The 15,463-nt window shown below is 54.3% G+C and overlaps 2 protein-coding genes across 8 annotated transcripts in view; both read right to left on the bottom strand.

Annotated features, from left to right (window-relative positions):
• MEF2B (myocyte enhancer factor 2B) overlaps nt 1-7,136 on the bottom strand; it is a 23,950-nt gene extending 16,814 nt beyond the window's left edge. The window contains exon 1 of one of the 2 annotated variants that reach the window (XM_081816017.1): nt 7,058-7,136. The gene's annotated coding sequence lies outside the window, so the exon portion shown is untranslated. Of the gene's footprint in view, nt 1-9; nt 5,394-7,057 lie in introns of those variants that run through there. The other variant, XM_006744581.3, reaches the window with a different exon arrangement.
• Nucleotides 5,535-15,458, bottom strand: BORCS8 (BLOC-1 related complex subunit 8). 6 transcript variants are annotated; one of them, XR_014144215.1, is made up of 6 exons: nt 15,328-15,458; nt 12,728-12,840; nt 12,194-12,258; nt 8,478-8,588; nt 7,399-7,552; nt 5,535-7,133 (listed from the first exon to the last, which is right to left on the bottom strand). XR_014144215.1 is itself a non-coding variant. In XM_031040466.2 (6 exons), the coding sequence occupies exons 1-5, from the start codon at nt 15,362-15,364 to the stop codon at nt 7,100-7,102; spliced, it is 360 nt and encodes a 119-aa protein (XP_030896326.1). In that variant the 5' UTR covers nt 15,365-15,458; the 3' UTR covers nt 5,535-6,700; nt 7,058-7,099. The 6 variants fall into 6 exon arrangements, 5 of the variants coding, with proteins under 5 accessions (XP_030896326.1, XP_006744639.1, XP_081672209.1 ...); XM_031040466.2 differs by lacking the exon at nt 7,399-7,552 and having other exon boundaries at nt 5,535-6,700; nt 7,058-7,133; XM_006744576.3 differs by lacking the exon at nt 7,399-7,552 and having other exon boundaries at nt 5,535-6,704; nt 7,058-7,133.
• Between the last annotated feature and the right edge of the window lie 5 nt (nt 15,459-15,463).

A 15,463-nucleotide genomic window follows, 5' to 3' on the forward strand; every position in this document is an offset into this window, starting at 1 on the left:
GACACGCACCTGCTGGGCCTGGGGCCCTCTGGACGCTCGCGGACCAGTCTCGCAGCTGCAGCACAGAGCTCGGAGCGCGGGGCTGCCACAGGTGCCTTCGAACGGGCGGCCCCGCCCCCACGGGAGCTGATTGGTTGGGGTGGGGATCATTTGCATATGGGCCGTGATGGGCAGGCACTTGGGCGTGGCCCCGCCCCGGGAGTTCTAGGGACCCGGACTCAGAGCCCGGAAGACGCTGAAATGAGGAGGGCGTATAATGAAGAGAGGGGACCAGGGCGGGGGCTGGATCAGACCCGCCAGACTGCCCCCGCCCTCACTGCTTGCCCTGACCTTAGTACTGTGACCCTGACGCTAATTCGGACCCTGTCTCTAGTTCGGATCACTGCTAGCCCCAACCCTAGACTTATTCTAAACTGAGTGAAATATAACTCTGACCCAAGACCCTGAAGGCCCCAGGGACGGAGCCCTTCCGGAAGCCAACACTGATCCTTGCTCTCACCCAAATGGAGGGACTGTTGCTCTGGGTCGCCGATGTGGGCTTGCTCGTATGTGCCCCCTGTGGCTGGATGCTTGCTTGCCTCCCGTGTCTCCACAGGAGGGCAACAGACCCCTCTGGCTGCTGGGTGTCCTCCTCCACTTGAAAGGTCAGCTGTGTGCAGGGGATGTGGCTTCCAGGACTAGACCCCAGTCCGAACCCCTGTATCCACTCCCTCCCTGGGATCCCAGCACCACCCAGCAGAGGGCCAGGTCCAGAAAGGAAATCAGAACAGGATTGGTGAGTGAATCAATGTGAATAGAATTACAGAATGAAGATGATTTTGGACTGTGTAATCCTAGAGAAGGCAGAGCTGCCACACACTCCCCCAGCTCTGGGGAGCCAGGGAGGGCTTCCCAGAAAAGGGAGCATTTTACTGGGCCTTGAAGCATGAATAGGAGTTTGCCACTGGGAGAAGGGTTTTCCAAGAGGCAACAGCACTTGCAAAAGTGTAGAGGCAGAGTGCAGAGCATTCTTTGGTGGGGGAGATGAGGGAGACGAAGCCAGAGCAGTAGGCAGAAGCAGACTGGGCTGGGCATCCACAGAGAGGCTCCAGATGGAGAGGAAGGGGTCGATTTGGGGCAGATAAAGTGGGAGAGCAGGTGGGTTGCAACGGCTGCCTGGTATCCACCTTCTTGGAAGACAACAGGAGATGGCTAGACTCCTGGACTCTGTGGGGAGCATGCAGAGATGTGGGGGGGGACACTGAGGCAGGGAACTGGGGTTCTGGGAGGCCTCTCCCCAAACCTCAATCTACCCATCTGTGACATGGGCAGTTTGGATCCCTAGTCTAGGCAAAGCTTTCATCTTTGGACATAAGCTAGGGTTCACATTGTCAGAAGGTAGGGACCAGGGGTCCTGCCTCTGCCCCCACTACACTGCCCCCACAATGCCCAACGCCAAACACTCAGATGTCCCAAGGACACACCAGAGCCCAGGCTAGGATGGGGGCTTCTGCCTTGGCTCCAAAGCACAGAACAAGGCTTGGGGAGCGTGCAGGTGGCTGGGGAGCCCCGGGCCCCCCGAGGGCTGCTCTATTTACCCGTGGCTGCCCGCCCGCCTCTGATGCAACAGGCAGGCTCTGGTTACGTGAGGGCAGCAGCTGGAGCAGCTCTGGGAGTAACCAGGGCATGTCGGGAAGGGTCTGCCTGATCTGAGCTGGCTGGGTCTACCCCCATGCATCCCACACACTGCCCCCTCCCACCACTAGGGCTTCCCTCCTATGTTCCTGCCCCTGCTCCCCCCCCCACCACCACTCATGTTCCACACCCCCTTCCCATTCTGGCCAATTCCACCTTCTATGACTCACACTGTTTTCTGTAACAGCCCCTTCTTTTTGTCTTTACCCCAGTTCCTGTCCTATACCCTTCATCCCCCAGCAGGGCAGTCAAAGTCTCAACCTCAGTCTTCTCAGATGAGGGGACACCCTTAGTTGCTGGAGTATGAGGTTGGAGAGTGGAAGGGAGGGTTGGGGGGAGGAGTAGAAAGGGCCATAGAGGGTGATTTGGGAAGGGGCCTGGAGGATGGGGGATGTGTGCACAGGTGGAGGTAGGGTGAGAAGGTAGGAAGGAATGGAAAAGCTGCCTCTCCCTCCTCCAGATCCCCTCCCACAATGTCAGAATGGGAAGGCTTTGAAGGACCCTCCATGGCAAGTATAGTGTGGTCCAGTAGATAGGGCCTCAGGGTTAGAGAGCCTAGGTCCCCATCCCAGTTCCCATTGCCACTCACTGCATGATCTCAGGCTGGTCACTGCACCACTGTGAGCCTGTTCGCTCATGTGAAAAATGGGGACAATAGCAGCCCCTCCTCCTGGAGGCTGGAATCATTTCGAGGCCCACCTTCAATGCCCCCTCCTCCCATCTGGGGTTCCTCTATCCCCATTCCTCCTCCCAGCCCATCACTGACCCAGGCGGTTGGGGATGTCTGTGTCTGATTCGGTTTCCCCCATCATGGAGGCTCCTCCAGGCCGGGTCCCATGTGTGGTGGCACCAAAGGGGTGTATCCAAGGGTTTCTTGAAGAACTAGAGAGCCCTGGAGAGGGTCTGAGTGATGGAGGGGCATGGGGACCAAGCTGAGGCAACCAAAGACTTCGCTGGGGGATGTGGCAGAGCTAGGAAGGAATTTCCTAGGGGTAGAACCGTCTGGGGGTATAGAGCAGGCCCGAAATAAAAAACAACTTGGATTGGGGCTAAGGACAAAAAGCCAAAACTGAAGTCTCAGTCCCATCCTGACCACTGTGGGCCAACTGGAGGCAAGTCACTGTTCTCTTGAGCCTCCTTTTACCCCATCCACAGATTTGAAAGAGGCTGGAGTGGCCTCACAATTCACCCAGAGCTGAGATTCTTTCCAGGTCATCCCTACCCTCATGCGTGCTAGGTTCCAGCTTGAATGCCTCATGGGACAAGGAGCTCACTGCCTCTCTCCCAGCTACCCCCAATTCCTATCTCTGGGGCTGTCCTGGGAGCAAATCCTACTGAGTCGGGTCTCAGAATGCCCGCACCTCCGCCTTGGCAAGGAGGGGAGGCTGCCAGCAGAGCCCAGGAGCAAGCACATGAGGGTAGGTGCGAGGTGCTGCTGGGTAAACCGGCCTCATGGAACTTTAGTTCACGCTCTGAAAAATGGGAGCAAGGATGTATGGGGTGAAAAAGAGCAGAGGATCACAATGCACCCAGCAGGAACAGCCAGGAATGCGGACAATGAATGACCACTTGGGAAGCCCACTGGGCTGACCAAGTCTTTGCCTCTTGCGCCCCCTGGTGGCCAGCGGGTGTGAACGTTCTCTAGGTGGGAGTGGGAGACGGACGTGCAAATGAAATGCAAATAAACCAGCGACATAGGGAGCCCCCGGGCTGGGAGTGTGAGGGGTCTTCAGGCCAGAGTCCTGCTCTTTGAATGGAGAACACTATGAGTCATTAGCTGAGATCGCACGGAGGGACTGTGGGTGATGGGGAGCCCTGGGATGGTCTGGGGCACACCACGGATGCTCCCGCCTAGGTCACAGGGCAGGAGCAAGCCCTCGGCAGCCCCTAGAATATATGCAATTAACTTACTTAGCTGCCTGTCTGTCCTGCCCGTCTGACCCCTAGGTCTGACAGGGCTGGCCTGTCTTGCTCACCAGGGCATCCCTGGGCAGGGCCTGGCCCACAGAAGGCAGTCAAGGTTTGCTGGACAAATGGCTGCTTGACAGACAGGTGGAAGGACAGTCGGACAAGAAGCGCCTTCAGAGTGGGCAAACAGGGAGAGTGACTCTGGGGGATGCCACACACCAGTCAAGGCCACTAATGGGGTGGACTTAAGGATCCTCCCTCCCTGCAAAACTGAGCTGGGGCAGTGTGGAGGCAGGATGGTGGACTGAGGCCCCTAATACACCCTAGAAAGGGGAAAGAACTGACCTATTTCCTGGCTGTGGGAGGTAGTCCTTCCACACCTCCTGTGTTCATGAACCCCGTTCTAGGCCCTCAGGCTCCTCCACAACACTGACACCCCACCAGGACCCTCTCTCCCCTAGGGTGCCCCTGACTCTTGGCACCCCTCTCTTCCAACCAGAGCAGTGGGCCTGTGACTCACCCTGACTCTACCCCAAATAACTCCATTCTGCTCCCCCTGGTATCTGGTGCTAGACACTGCAATGACACACAGCTGACCTTGGAGCATGACCTTCCAGCCTTGACAGTCATAGTGGTCAGTGTGGGCTCTCCTGTAGTCAGCAGAAATGGACTCAGAGCAATTTTGGCAAATACAGTAAGTTGGAGACTAATGATACTGAGGAATCGAGTTTTGCTGGTGTCGGGTACAGCTAGGTCTAGGACCCCACGAGTGTTCTTGGTCTCCCCTTCTATCTGCCTAGCTGAACAACCCTAATGGGAAGGCGGTGACTTCCCCATGCTTCCCAGCAAAATTTCTGGGTGAGACCTCTCCCTGGGTCACACGCTCATCTCCACCCAATCTTGGTCACCTGGGAGAGGGTGGCTCTGATTGGCCAATGAAAGGTAGCTTTTCCATATGGCCCGAGTCTGGGGTGGGCATTTCTGCTCAAGACAGAATGTGGGCCATGCAGGCAGGTACACAAATGCCCCCTTCAGCCTGTAGAGAAGGTCCAGCCCAGCCTTCCTTGTCCAGGTGGAGAAAGGGAGGACAAGAGAGACCCAGCTCTGGGCCCCATGTCACACAGCATGTCAGAGACAGGGCTGGGACTAAGCCAGATGAGTCCACTGTGTGACCTTGTACAGCTCATGCCACCTCTTGAAGACTCTTCTCCCATTTGTATTTGGGGGTGACACCTGCCTTACAAGGCTGCCTGAGGATGAAGGATGAAAAGATGACCCTTGCAAAAGCCCCAGCATAGTGCTGGGCACACAGTGAGTGGCTGATCAGGTTTAACAGGGTGGCAGTTACTGGGCTGAGGGGCCATGGCCATGACCGTGTCCATGATTGACAGGGGGCAGGCAGGTGTCCAGGGGCAGCAAAGCCTTATCTCTAGACATTCCCAGAGGGGCCCAGAGGCTCTGGGCAGAAGAGGAATGTGCTGGCCACACTTACTCGGTCTTCAGTCGCTGCCGGATCCCAGAGTTGTGTCCAAAGGCCCGGCTTTAGTTGGGCTGGGGGATGAGGGTCAGGGAGAGGTGTGAGACCCCCAGGGCTGCAAGGTCACCCTGATGAGGCATCACCTGAGGCAGGAGCCTGGGTGGGACGGAGAAGTGAAACCCAGGGCTTGGAGGGGTTGCGTAGGACTCCCACTTCCGGTCAAGGGTGGTGACCCCGCCTCACCTCTCTGAGACTGTTTCCTCTTCTATAAAAGGGAACCGTGCGTACAGGCCCAGGACTGGAAAGGCAGGTGAAGTCAGAAGCCGGGGAGACTGCAACTAGACCCTATAAAGGCCACCAGTCACTCTGTGGGGCGCAGTATTGGGGGAAAAGTGGGGATGGAAGACTCTGAGAGGGACAGTGGGCAGCAATTCTGAAGAGAAAGGGACCAGGGTCTGTAGGGACACAGGCAGGATCCAGAGGAGCCACAGAGCATTTTATTCCGAGGGGCTGCAGCAGCAGAGGGACGGTAGAAGACACGGGGTGTCGGAAGGGCAGCATCCTTGAGGCTGGATGGTGGGAGGGACCAGGGCAAAGACATGGGTGGAGGGAGATGATGGCCCAGGGCTGGTGGGCAACCCTGTGCAGGCCACTGGGGTGGGCTGCTGACCCTCTTGGCAGCCCCCCCGGCTCCAGGCCCTCCCGATGCCCCCTAGGTGATCCCACAGCCTGTGGGACTCCCCAGTACCCCCAGAGAGCTAAACGTAGCATCCAGCAGCTGTTCATGAAGTCCTCAGACCGCACGGGCAGGAGCTCTGCTGCCTCTCGGCTCTGGGGAGGCGCTGTTGCTCTGGGGCGTGAAGGCCTGGTCCCCACCCCAGCCCTCTGAGAGCACCACCACAGTGCCTGGCAAATGAGCAGGGCTTTGAGAGCTACAAGAGTAAGGGCTAGAAAGTCCCTCAGGGGCCTCCCATCTGCCAGGGTCTGCCCTCCACGGGCACAGAAGAGCAACATGCGCGGCCTTCCTGGGCGCTGTGCTCTCCTCACGCGGTCAGCCACACTCCTGGTGTTGATGCCTCCCTGCAGGCCTCTCCCCTCGGCTTTTGGGCCTGGCCACGTGGCTGGCCTTGACAAATGGAACAGCTGCAAGGTGAACGTCGTGCACGCCGGGGCTGCTCTCTTTGGCACCCGGTCCCCAGAGAAGCCTGGGCTGGCCTGCCCGGGAGGCCGTGCCCAGGAGGACTGGACCCCCAGCAGCCAGACAGCACTGGTCAAGATTCAGATGTGACAGCAAGGCCGCCTCTGACTGTGCAGCCCCAGCGAACTCTGATGAGTGCCAGATGGCGGCCTCCAGGTCAGCCCGGCCAACCTGCCCAGCGGGGCCCAGCCCACGTTGGAGAACTGCGAGCAGGCCCACGACTGGTGTGTAGGCCCCTAAGTTCTGGGAGAGTCTGTCATGCAGCAGTAGCTGACAGCTACGACACACAGCACTGGGCGCAGCACCCTCCGCTGCCTGACGAGCCTCTCTGACAGAAGGGACAAGCAGAGACCGGACAGGGGAGGGACTTTCTCAGGGTCACACGGCAGGTCGGCAATGGGGCGAAGATTCCTGAGCTGGGTGGGTAACCGCCACGCTGGGCTCTGCCTGAGAGAATGTGTGTGAGTGGAGCAAGCAGCAGGCACGTGGCAGGCTAGGAGAAACATGGGATCCCCTTTCTGTCTTGGCAGGGGGAACTTGGGGTTGGGACAGGGCCTGTGGCCTGGATAAGGGGCAGGAAGATGGCAGAAAAGAGCACGAGGGAGAAGGGCTGATGACGTCCTGAGCAGCAGAGGGCTCAAGGTCCCTACCACCCTGAAGCCTCCCACTGATGAAAGCATCCTACAAGCCCAGGGAGAAAGCCCAAGTGGTTAGTCAAGCAGGTCCCTTTTGGGACACGGAGAGGGTGGGTTAGTTCAGAGCATGGAGGACAGAGGCTCACGACCCCACTTGGCACTGACCTGCGTCAGAGGGGCCAAAGCACCTCCAAGTCTCTTCTGGGATCAGGCTGAGGAGGGCGGGGGTGGTTCCTCAGGGCTGGAACAAAACATGAGCAGCGTCCTTGAGGCCAAAGTCAGAGGCCAGTCGGGCCTGCTCACTTAGGCTGGAGATGGGACTGGATCACCCTCCAGTCCCCTAAGACCCTTGGCCTCAGCCTTCAGGGCATCCTCTGTAAAAATGGGACCAGCCACCCACTTCAGAGGTCATGGTGGGGACTCATGCAGGACCAGGCCCTTCAAACCCACACAGAGAAGGGGGAGCAGCACCTCACACTGCTATGGCCTTTTTCAGAAGCACCTGCCTTTTCACAGCAGCAGGCCCAAGCAAGGCCTTCGAAAGCGCTCGGGACACGGTGAATGAAAAGTCAGGGCGATGGCTTTTCGCAGCCCTACTGTGCATAGGGTGCCGTGCGTGACACTACACAGTAAACTCTTGTCCGGATGGCTGTCACCGACCTGCGGCACAACGAACCCAGAGAAATGCACGCGATGCTACCCTCAGAGAGAAACGGCGGCACGCCCATTCTTACACATCCACAAGGCTTTTTTTGTTTTTGACAATTCTTGTGTCTCAGTTTTCAGAAACAGTGGCACAGATTTTTTTTTCTTTCTAAATGTCTGGTGGGGAACAGGCATGCCAGAACCCCTAAACTGAAGGAGCCAGACACATCTCAAAGTCGGGTTCCAGCTCACAGCACGTGCCCGTGTGTTCAAATGCATGTTTATTACGTTAGCGTGAAAATGAAAACAAAAACTCTCTCTCCCGTGTGCAAGGACTGCAAGTGCTTTTCATTTTGAGGCCATCTGGTGCCCGGTCTGAAGCCTCCTTCAGCTCTGGGGCCCTCCCTGCTGCCGGCAAGGCCCCTGCCCACCCCGCTGGCTCCCCCTTGCTCCCCAGCTCTGGCCACACCCACCTCCTAGATGTTCCTCCAACACCAGCCCCAGATCACCAGCCCCAAGGCCTCTGACCTCACCGCTGTCCAACCTGGAACACCCTCCCCAGGGCACCTCTGTCTGCATGGTGTTCAGGCCTCTGCTCCCACCTCCCTTTTCTTCCTTCATGCATCTGAAGTGCTCTTGTCTGTTCCGTGTTTACCTGGTCGTTGTGTGCCTCCCCGTGAGACCATGAGCACGTGGGTGTTGGTCACTGCCGTGTCCCCAGTCCCCAGCCCAGGGCTGGGCCCACAGCAGAGCTCAGGACTAGGTGCTGAGTGGCTGAACTCTCCCACTACAGATGCCAAAGGACGAGAGGAAGCCACCAGACACCATGAGATGAGGAAAGGGAGCTAAGGAGTGAGAAGCAGCAGTTCCTGGCTGAGCAGCAAAGGTCCTTACAGCGAGGAGGCTGAGAGCAGCAGGAGGGGGCGGTCCCCGGAGCTACCTGTGGCCCTGGGCGGCAGCGTTCATGTGGTCCCGGATGCTGATGGCCTGTTTGAGAAGACCCTCCACGCTGCGGAAGTAGATGCTGCTGTCGACGAGATTCTTCACGGCGCTGAAATGGGAGGATGGACCCAGTCGGCGCCACGCCTGCTTTACCCTCCCCTTCCCACGCGTGCGGGTGTATCCTCCCAAATGGAGGTTCGTGGGGGGCCTGCACGGGCTCAGGGCTCAGCAGGCACCTGGGGGATGCTACGGTCCTCCTGGAGGGCTTATCATGGGCTTCAAGTTTCAATTTCCCTGCCGTGCCTAGATGATATCCATCCAACAGAGCACATGATGGCCAGATGCAACTTTTTTTAAAGTTTTTATTTATTTATTCACTTAAGTAATCTCTACACCTAACACAGGGCTCGAACTCATGACCCCGAGATCAAGGGTCACATGCTCTTTCTCCTGAGGCAGCCAGGCACCCCAGATGCAACTTTTACATCCCTGCTGCTAGATCAACTAATCTTTTTTTGTTTGGTTGGTTTGTTTTTTTTGTAAAGATTTTATTTATTTATTGGAGAGAGAGAGAGACAGCACAAGCAGGGGGAATGGCAGAGGGAGAGACAGAAGCAGGCCCCCCGCTGAGCAGGGAGCCCGATGTGGGATTGGATCCCAGGACCCTGGGATCATGACCTCAGCCAAAGGTAGATGCTTAACCAACAGAGCCGCCCAGGTGCCCCTAGATCACCTAATGTTTTGAAGAAGCTATAAGCATGTAAAGATAACCTCAAAGACATCTTGCTTTCCTCTTAGATAACCTATTCCTGCCTCTGAAGGAAGCTTATCAACTCAACTATGAAAAGCTCTGGAGGTGAGTTTGGAGGGAACTAGAATAATTCACCACCGTTTGGGGGGGGGGGCACCACAGCAAAGCTGTGCTAACCTCGTGTTGGTACCACATTGATGAATGTCTAAGGAAAATGGCCTTTCCAAAGGCACTACAGGAAAATGTTTACCAGGCCACTCAGGGCCTTGCTAATGCCAGCAAGTCACCTGTGTAACATCTGCAGTAAAAATAGAAGCGTCATTTTAAAGCCCTTCTAATAAAGACCAAGAAATCACTCACTCCCATTTATTATCAGCCAGGGACCTGCTGGAAAATGGCCAGGAGATCAAAGCGGGAGTGGGGGCGGGGAGGAGCTTTGGCTGTCACCTGCTCTGTTAGTTTGCTCATCTTAGCACCACCAAATGCAGTCAGCTTTTCTGTTTACCCACCTTGATAAAAAGCTCGCTATTATAAGTTCCCTACTGAATAGTTTACCCCAATTTAATACCTTTAAATTTTACACCAACTGTTAACACTGTGTAAAGCATTTTGAACAACTAAAAGATAAGGGCTCTTTCGTGTCCGTAAAGGAAACCTGGTCTCTTAGCATAGAGAAATTTGCATCTCCCTCAAGAGAAGTGCTCAGAGTACACTGGCCTCCTGCCTAGCTCAGCATGGCCCAGTGGAACTTTCCGGAACATGGTAGATACATTCTTTATCCACTGACTTGGCTGCTAAGCACCTGAAATATGGTTATGTGAGACAGAGGAGATGAATCTTTTATTTCATTTTGCTGCATTAAAATTTTAAGTGTGAACAGTCACCCTTAGCCTGGACTCCTGCACTAGACGGGGCAGCTAGAAGAACCGGGAGAAAGTACGGACTCTGACGTGTTCTTCCTTTAACCTGGGCCTCGCTAGCGAGCTCGCAGCTGTCCAGAAGCTGTCTGGCAGCTGTTTGGCAGACGTGAGACAGAAACTCCTCTACTTCTTTTCTACTCTTCCTTGAGCTAATTAAGGAGGGTATCTGAGGCCACCATCCTCAAGAAACCGCCATCTGTCCCAGTGGAGGGGCCAAGGCTGCTGATGGCAGAACACTCAGCTCAGTGCCCCTGGCAGCAGGACTTCCTGTCAAGGAACCTTCACCCACACAACAGAAACAGGCAGGCCAAGCCCACGGTGCCACAGATGAGAACTGCTGGGGTGTCTGGCCTCCACCAAAATGACTTAGCCAGCACAAAGGGCAAGCGGCACTTCTAAATAAAACTGCCAGACTCCCGAGGCAAACAGAACAAGCCAGGACATTAAGTATAGTCAGGGGAACCAACAGAAGAGCAGGAGGCAAGCCCTGCAAAGGTGCAATGATGAAAAGAAACGCTGACTACCGCTTTTTACTCTCTCACACACCTTTCCCTTAGCGGGGGCGGGACGGGGAGAATCTGAAGATTTAGCGAAAGCTAAACACAAACTAAGAAGAATAAGAATAGGGCGCCTGGGTGGCTCAGCTGGTTAAGCGACTGCCTTCCGCTCGGGTCATGATCCTGGAGTCCCGGAATCAAGTCCCGCATCGGGCTCCCTGCTCAGCGAGGAGTCTGCTTCTCCCTCTGACCCTCCCCTCCTCATGCTCTCTCTCTCTCTCATTCTCTCTCTCTCAAATAAATAAATAAAATCTTAAAAAAAAAAAAAAAGAAGAAGAAGAATAAATGGTCCACCCACGTTCATAGCAGCACTGTCCACAGTAGCTAAAGCATGGAAGCCACCCAAATATCCACTGACAGATGCCTACGATGTGGTGCCCCTATGCAATGGGATACCATTTGACCTTCAAGAGGAAGGACATTCTGACACAGGCTGCCACATAGGGAGACCTGGGGGACAGCATGCTGAGGGATAGGAGATGGACACAAAAGACAAATACTATAAGACTCCAATTGTGTGAGGTCCCTAGAATGGTCAGATTCATAAATAGGAAACAGAATGGTGGATGCCAGGGGCTAGGAGAGAGGGGAAGGTGAGTTAGTGTTTAACAGGGAGAATTTCAGATTTGCCAGATGAAAAAAATTCTGGAAATGGATGGTGGTGATGGCTATACAGCATTACGAATGTATTTAATACCACTGAACTGTACACTTAAAAATGGTCAAAGTGATAAATTTTATGTGTATGTTACACAATAAAAAAAACTGGAGGGGCGACTCGCTGGCTCACTCAGTGGAGCTTGCAGCTCTTGACCTCAGGGTCGTGAGTTCGAGCCCCACATTGGGTGTGGAGCCTACTTAAAATTAAAAAAATAAAATGGAAAGAAATCAAAATTTAAGGGGCACCTGGGTGGCTCAGTCCATTAAGAGTCTGCCCTCGGCTCAGGTCATGATCCCAGAGTCCTGGGATCGAGTCCCACATCGGGCTCCCTACTCAGTGGGGAGTCTCTCACTCTCCCTCTGCACCCCCCGCACTTGTGCTCTCTAATAAATAAATAAAATCTTAAAATAAATAAATTAAATAAATAAATAAACATTTAAAAATAAACAGCCATATTTGTGCTTTGGACCTCCCCGCAAGCTGCTGTTCATCCCACTGGCCAGTCTGTGGTCCTGGCTGTGGGAGGGAAGTACCCCTTGAGGCACCAGCTCCCGGCCCAAATAACCGAAACCGTTATCACCCCTTCCTATGACACATGCGGAGGGGCTCAGCTCCCTGAAGAAGCCTGCCTGAGGCACGTGCGGGTTGGGCCGATGGTGAGAAGCACAGGCCTGGGCTGGAACCTGCTGTGTGGCCAGGTAAGTCGAGATCCACATGCCTCAACTCAGGTGCATTCAGCAGGGCAAGATTCACTGGGCAGCTGGCTGAGGTGCCCCTGAATGCCCAAGAGGTGCTCCCCGGCAGTGGGGAGGCTTCAGTGCTCACCTGCAGGCATACTCCACTGTGTAAATGGCTCCCTGGCTCTGCTCCTCCCACCGCTGCATGTCGGCCTATGGCGGATAGGAAGCTGTCATCAAGGGGGCTGCCACCTCCACCCTCCCAGTTCTCTGGGATGGAGCACCTCATCACCCATCACTGTGGCCAGAGACCAGCCACCTCCATTCTGATCTTCCCTCCTACAGATCCCCTTCCCCACCAGTCTGGGCTTTCTCTGAACACCTGGCTACCGTGCTTCAGAGCCTCTGCACCGGCTGTTCCCTCTGCCTGGCACATCTTTCCCTCGGGTCCATATGTAGCTGCCTCCTTCTCACTACACAGGTCACAACAAATGCACATCCTGCGTCCCCTTCTCCCAAGTCTGTCCACCCATGGCCCCAACCTGTCTCAGGGACCTCGTGCCTCCTTGCCGGGGTCCCAGCCTTGACTCCTCCCCCAACAGCCCCAGCTCCACATAGCAGGTCCTGGCTCATGACGTGAGGACTCTGGGGGAGGGCAGGGGAAGGGGCAAGTGGAGCTCACCTTATGCTGGGCCAGCTCGGGCAGAGAGCGGCGCACATGCTCCTGCAGCCGGTATAGGGCCACGGACGGCTCGTTGGCCAGGACATAGACACTCTCAGTGAACTTGTCTGTGACTGGATTGAAAATCAACAGTTGGGCGTAGGGGTGGTGGGGGGCGGGGATGGCAGAACAAGGGGAAGGGCAGCAGAGACACGGAGACAAAGCATAAGACTCTTGACTGCTTAATCCATGAGTCCAGCTAGGCAGTGAGGACTGTCCGGTGTCCCACCCAGGAGCTAGGTCACCTGTGGCCCCGGTGATAGGTGGAAGGAGATGGTCACAGAAAAGGCCTCATTTATCATGATGTTAACACATCCAGTGGACTCATGATTTTCCCCTCCCAAGCCCACCTGTAGTAGACACTGCTTCTGTCCACTTGGACCCTTTTCACATTCCTTTTATCCCAAGGAATGAATCTGAGATTCTTCTTCAGAGAGTCCCACCAGTTACTGGACCTGAAAATGCCTGGAAGCTTAGATCCCTGGATGGCCTTCAGCCATCAAAGGGTATTAAATCATGTCCCATGCCTTTTGTTGGGACAATGTGGAGGTATAACTCATCCTTCTGAGTTCTCCTGAAGGATCAGGCTAAGAATTTTACCTGACAGCACTCCTTGCTCAGCTTCGTCCCTATCCTGTTTCTCTCTCTTCCCTCATCCATTCTTCCCACTACACTGCCCTCACTGGTCTGGGTATGGCCACCTCCCACCTGAATACCAGGTTCAGTCAGCTCCTCCCTGGTCTCCCTGCTTCCCCTCTGCCAACAGTCCAATCTCCACACAACAGATAAAGTGAGCTCCTAATGAACCTGTCAGATATGTCCCTCCCTTGTCTGAAATCCTCCCATGGCTCCCATCGACCACAGCATAAAATCACCTAACTTACTATGGTCCATAAGGCTCTATATTCTGCCTGCTGTTGACCTCCCTGCCCTCCTCACCCTCCACCCAAGACACAATGACCTCCTGGCTGTTCCTTGAACACCCCAGTACTGTCCAAAAGAACTTTCTGAGATGATAGAAAGGTTCTATAGTGTCCAATAACATAGGCACTAGGCACATATGGCCACTGAGCACTTGAAATGTGGCTAATATGACTCACAAACTGAATTTTATTTTATTATTTTTTTAAAATCTTCATTCCAGTATAGTCCACATACAGTGTCATATTAGTTGCAGGTGTACTAATGTAGTGATTCAACAATTCTATACATTACTCGGTGCTCATCCTATAAATTTTAAATTTTACCTAATTTTAATTAAATTAAATACCCACAAATATCGTGACCAGGAGCTGCGGTATTGCTGCACAGCTCTGAACACTTTGCCACCTCAGTGCCTTTGCACCTGCTGTTCTGACACTGACTCGCCCTTCTCTCACTGGCTTCTTTTCATCCCTCCTGTCTCAGCTCAAATGTCACCTCCTGGGCAAGGCCTTCCCTGATCACCAAGCTTAATCAGATGTCCCTTCCACCTCATTCTCAACCTTCAGCACCTTGTTCATTTCTCTTACACTTTATTAGGTTACCTGTTTACAAGAAAAAAAAAAAAATCAAAGCTTGGATTCTTGAGGGCAGGAGAGTCTCTGAGCCTCAGTTTCCTCATCTGTAAAAACAGAGTGATAATAGCACCCACTCATGGTTTGTTACAGAGATGGACCCCATGCTATTGCCCAGTACAGAGCGGTGGACAAGAGAGAGAACGCTGGTGTGTCCGGGATTCAAAGGAGGCTGTGCATGAGTCTGGCCAGTGTCAGTCTGTCTAGCTCACTACCGCGCCCTCAGTGGGGCAGAGCCCATCCTGCAACCTCTAAACTGTACGTACTCTAATCCTCCTAGTCCTCATTTTGAAAATGTACATAACAGCTTACCCTTCTGTGTTGTTGCAAAGAAGGTGGAATGAAATGTACTTGTGCCTTCTAAATAATCAACTAGAAATAATGTGTGATAAAATAAAAACCTTTATGACTTAAAAATAGTTTGTGGCAGGGGCGTCTGGGTGGCTCAGTCATTAAGCATCTGCCTTCGGCTCAGGTCATGATCCCAGGGTCCTGGGATCGAGCCCCGCATCGGGCTCCCTGCTCCGTGGGAGGCCTGCTTCTCCCTCTCCCACTCCCCCTGCTTACGTTCCCTCTCTCGCTGTGTCTCTCTCTGTCAAATAAATAAGTAAAATCTTTTTAAAAAATAGTTTGTGGCACTTTGTAATTTGTAAACACGTTGACTCACAAATATTTTAACGTAAACCCAGTCAAATGCGTAAACATATTAGGGAATAATACGCACAGCGACTGCCAAGTCCCAGGCGTTCTTCTAATGCATTACAAACATCAGGTCATTGAATTCTCACAACAAACCTAGGGGGGACCGGGAGAGACTACCATACACCCCATTTTACAGATGACAAAACCGAGGCACGGAGACTTTCTAAAGGTTTTAAAACTAGTCAACGGCCGAGCCAGGATTCAATGGTAGTTCAATTAGTTCCCCCGCATGCTCCCTCCAAGCCTTTGTCCCCTCCTGCCCTGTCGGGTCACCCTTCCGCCCAGCCCGAGGCTCTGCACCACCTTTCTTTCCTTTGAGCTGCATCTCCGGTTCCTCCATAGCTACCGCGGACCGATCCGAAGACCGGAAGCAGAAGTTCGGCTCTGGGGAAGGCTACCTAAACCTCCCCCTGTGAAACCAGACGCTGCGCCACTCTAG

This window comes from Leptonychotes weddellii, chromosome 1 (assembly GCF_054177405.1).
Source record: "Leptonychotes weddellii isolate Sample4059 chromosome 1, ASM5417740v2, whole genome shotgun sequence".
Lineage (NCBI taxonomy): Eukaryota > Metazoa > Chordata > Mammalia > Carnivora > Phocidae > Leptonychotes > Leptonychotes weddellii.